The sequence below is a fragment of the Austrofundulus limnaeus genome, unplaced genomic scaffold (genome assembly GCF_001266775.1).
Source record: "Austrofundulus limnaeus strain Quisiro unplaced genomic scaffold, Austrofundulus_limnaeus-1.0 Scaffold1433, whole genome shotgun sequence".
Lineage (NCBI taxonomy): Eukaryota > Metazoa > Chordata > Actinopteri > Cyprinodontiformes > Rivulidae > Austrofundulus > Austrofundulus limnaeus.
The window spans coordinates 22,633-25,842 of NW_013953835.1; the positions used below are offsets into that span (position 1 = coordinate 22,633).

Genomic DNA, 3,210 nt, shown 5'->3' on the forward strand with positions numbered 1-3,210 from the left:
TACATGGACTGATCATAAATATTTCATCATTCATACAAAAGAAGAAATTTTTTAAAAATTATGGAAAAATAACAAAATTTAACAAAAAACACCGACACAAAGCAAAATTTCTCACAAACGTAATTCATTCATTTATTCATGAATATGTTTTACCTCGTCTCCTGTTATAATTCCTGGCTGCGTGTGGAATAAAGACAAATCAAAGCAGAGGATGTTTTATAAATGTTGCATAATAAATCTGAAGCAGAGAAAGTGCCAGGTGCTTCATGACAATGATGGTCCACAGACAGCCTGCCCACCCTTCATTTGGTTCATCAGCAGTGAATCATAATCAGCTGGCTGCTGTTCCCACACTCGTATCAGTTCCATCATGTARTAACAGTGGATTTGCCTTTTTTTCATATTTGTACTTTTGAATATGTAATTTACAAAAAGAAAACCTTAAGAATTTAAAACAACAGCATGTTTCATCATCAAAGGAGATGAAGGTTGAAGCAAAAAAAAAGACAGAACATCCAAGTTAGGTAAAAAGGAAGCTCATATTTAGTCCCAAAGGATTTATTTTCACCAAACACGCACRAGTGGCAAAAACCGAAGGAAAAAACACTCAACACCAATAAAGCTATAATTTTTTATAACGTGATGCGTCCCCTGATCAGTGCAGCTGATCAATTTTCTCAGTTTGACAGACAAATTGCAAAAATTWAATTGTATATTCACAGACAATACGGAAAAGATGCCAATGCCGTCGAATGAATTACCTAAACAAAAAGCTTGGACAGCTTTCGGTCACATCAGTGGAATTTCTACATCGATCAAAGCGGCGAGGAGTTCGAAGCAAGCCCACCCTTGATGCGCCTTTWTGCCGCCAAGTGAGGTAGTCACAGAACTGAAGCGACCCACATGTGAAAAGGTAAGCCGGCTTTGTGGCTCAGTGATTTGATGAAGCGATGACATCTGGTCTGTATGATCACCACATCGCTAGTGTTTAAAAATCACGGCCTGTTTTTGCGCGCATGACTTGCAAAACTGCATTCTTGGTCAAACCGCCCCAATCTGACACTGATTCAGTCTCAGTAATTAAAACCAATTAAATCTACCCTGAATAATTTCAAGTTTGATGCTGGTATCAGTGCACCGGAGTGACTAACCTTGGAATGAGTAATGATGTTTTTTGTTTGCTTGTTTAAATAGAGACGCAAAGTCAAAGGATTCAAATGTCGGCATCATCGAAAAAATAAAAATCTGTGAGAACGTGGAAAGGGTGGAAAAAAGCTGCCAGAACACACAAGCGATAATCCTCATCTCCCTCAGTGGACTGTCCAAACCAGATGGACATTAACTCTGCCGGGCAGGTCAAAAGGAGCCAGAAACAGAGAAAATAGGAAGAGGCAGTAAAGCAGATTGAAAGAGAACACAGAGCGCTATAAAAAGATGTGTGTGAGGGAGAGAAAAATAGATAGAAGCGATGAAGAAATGAGCTGATAAAAAGCTGTGTGGGGGTGAGAGAAAATGAGTGACTGGAGGGGTGGGATCAAGAGAATGAGGAATGCAATCTGCGTATCCTTATGAGGCAGAGAGAGAGAGGGCTGGTGTGCAGCCTCTATCCGCTGGCACCATCTGTCTTAGGGCAAGATGACAGCTCCTGACCATGTGACCTTATCATGTGACCCAGCAGGCTTTTCAAGAACCTAACTGGCCTCTCCTGTTTTACACGCTGGCCAAAGTTACAAAACCACAGTCATGGACAGAGAGAGCAAATCAAAGAAAAAACGCAGAGCTGTACTCACACAACAAAATGTACAATCTTTGAGAAAGAAAAGAAAATATATATATATTAAATCTGCTCTACATCAAAGTTTTTGAAACGCTAACACTTCGGATCTTACTTTAAAGAAAGTTGAAGTATTTTTTATAAACTATTAATTAATTTTAGGAGTTCTACACCGCAAATTCTTCTTTCACACAATATTTCAGTCTGTACCCATTTTGTATCCATCATACTCTTTACAGGATCCCTGAAAGCACTTTACCCAACCAAAGGCCTTYATTCTATCTCCTGTATCTCCTTTTGTTTCCTTCGCCTCAGTGCAGCAACAAAGCAAATAAGCAGTCACGGGAAAATTGGAAAAATACCCCCCCAAAAAATTCCACAACTAGATAAAAGGGTGCAACCAAAATGACTTTGATGCAAAGCAAGAAAGGAAATGGCAGCTTTACTTTGAGGGGAACAGAGGAGCGAGCCGCTCAACACTTGCTTGGATTTGAACCACAGAAATYGAGGGAATGGTAGGTTCAGGACGCCACAAGTCGCCAACAATTAGGTGGTTGTACATCGTCCAAGCTTTTCCACCTGCTACGCTCAGCGTCCACCAGCACAGATTTACTAAAGCATACTACGATCAGGTAAATCATTCCCRCTTCACCAACGGTTCAAATGTAACTGTTCAAAATCAATGCAATATTTTTACGAACCGGAGCAATATTATCCTATAAAAGCAATGCCTTCTTGTTTAGATTAAAAAAAAAATCTAAATATTTTAACTTGTTTTTCAAAAAACACAAGTCTTAATCCCCAGTTTCAAATGTTGGCTGACCCTTGAAAGTGGTGCGCAGGTTACAATACGTACCGTTAAGGGGGAGAGGGTTCTCCCCTCCTGGGTGGGGAAACCCAAGACGACCTATACAAGAAGACAGAACAAAAAAAAATGTATCATGTTTTATATTTACAGAATTCTCGATMTTGTGCAAGGCTTTTTGTGAAGATGATATTATGAATTTAATTACTAGTAGGAAGAAGTGTTTTTTTTTTTTTTTCATTTTCGTTAGAATACAAAAAGATGCTAATGGGTTGGAAGTCGTGACTCGGAGAATCATTACAGCTTATAGTGCAGCTTCAGAAGATGACAGCCACATTAGCCAAACAACATGTAGTAGTACTACTAATACTATGTCAGAAGATTCTAACTCAGCTTTAAAGCTTGATTACTGCAGTGAAGGGGAGTGAAAGATGAACACTGCTTTCTCTTTCCTACCACTGGTTCCTTCAAAACATCCCAGATCGGTGTGCAGATCAGGTTGTTTGCTGAAAGATGATTAAACTCCAACAAGTCGAAGGTTGGTGTTTAAATAAATCAGGCTTTGTGCTTAAACTAAATAAAATCAGTAAAAAAAACAACAAATAGCAGTGTTTCCCCTACCATTTTATAT

The 3,210-nt window shown here is 39.0% G+C and overlaps 1 protein-coding gene across 5 annotated transcripts in view; it reads right to left on the bottom strand.

The window, feature by feature from the left end:
• The window catches only part of cpeb4b (cytoplasmic polyadenylation element binding protein 4b), a 42,166-nt gene that overhangs the window by 12,925 nt on the left and 26,031 nt on the right, over positions 1-3,210 (bottom strand). For 2 of the 5 annotated variants that reach the window (XM_014032374.1, XM_014032373.1), the window contains 2 exons: positions 2,631-2,681; positions 154-177 (listed from right to left, as the gene is read on the bottom strand). The exons of 1 other annotated variant lie outside the window; for it this stretch is intronic. In XM_014032374.1, coding sequence (XP_013887828.1) covers positions 154-177; positions 2,631-2,681 — 75 coding nt within the window. The remainder of the gene's footprint in view (positions 1-153; positions 178-2,630; positions 2,682-3,210) is intronic. 2 more of the 5 variants (XM_014032376.1, XM_014032375.1) reach the window with 2 other exon arrangements.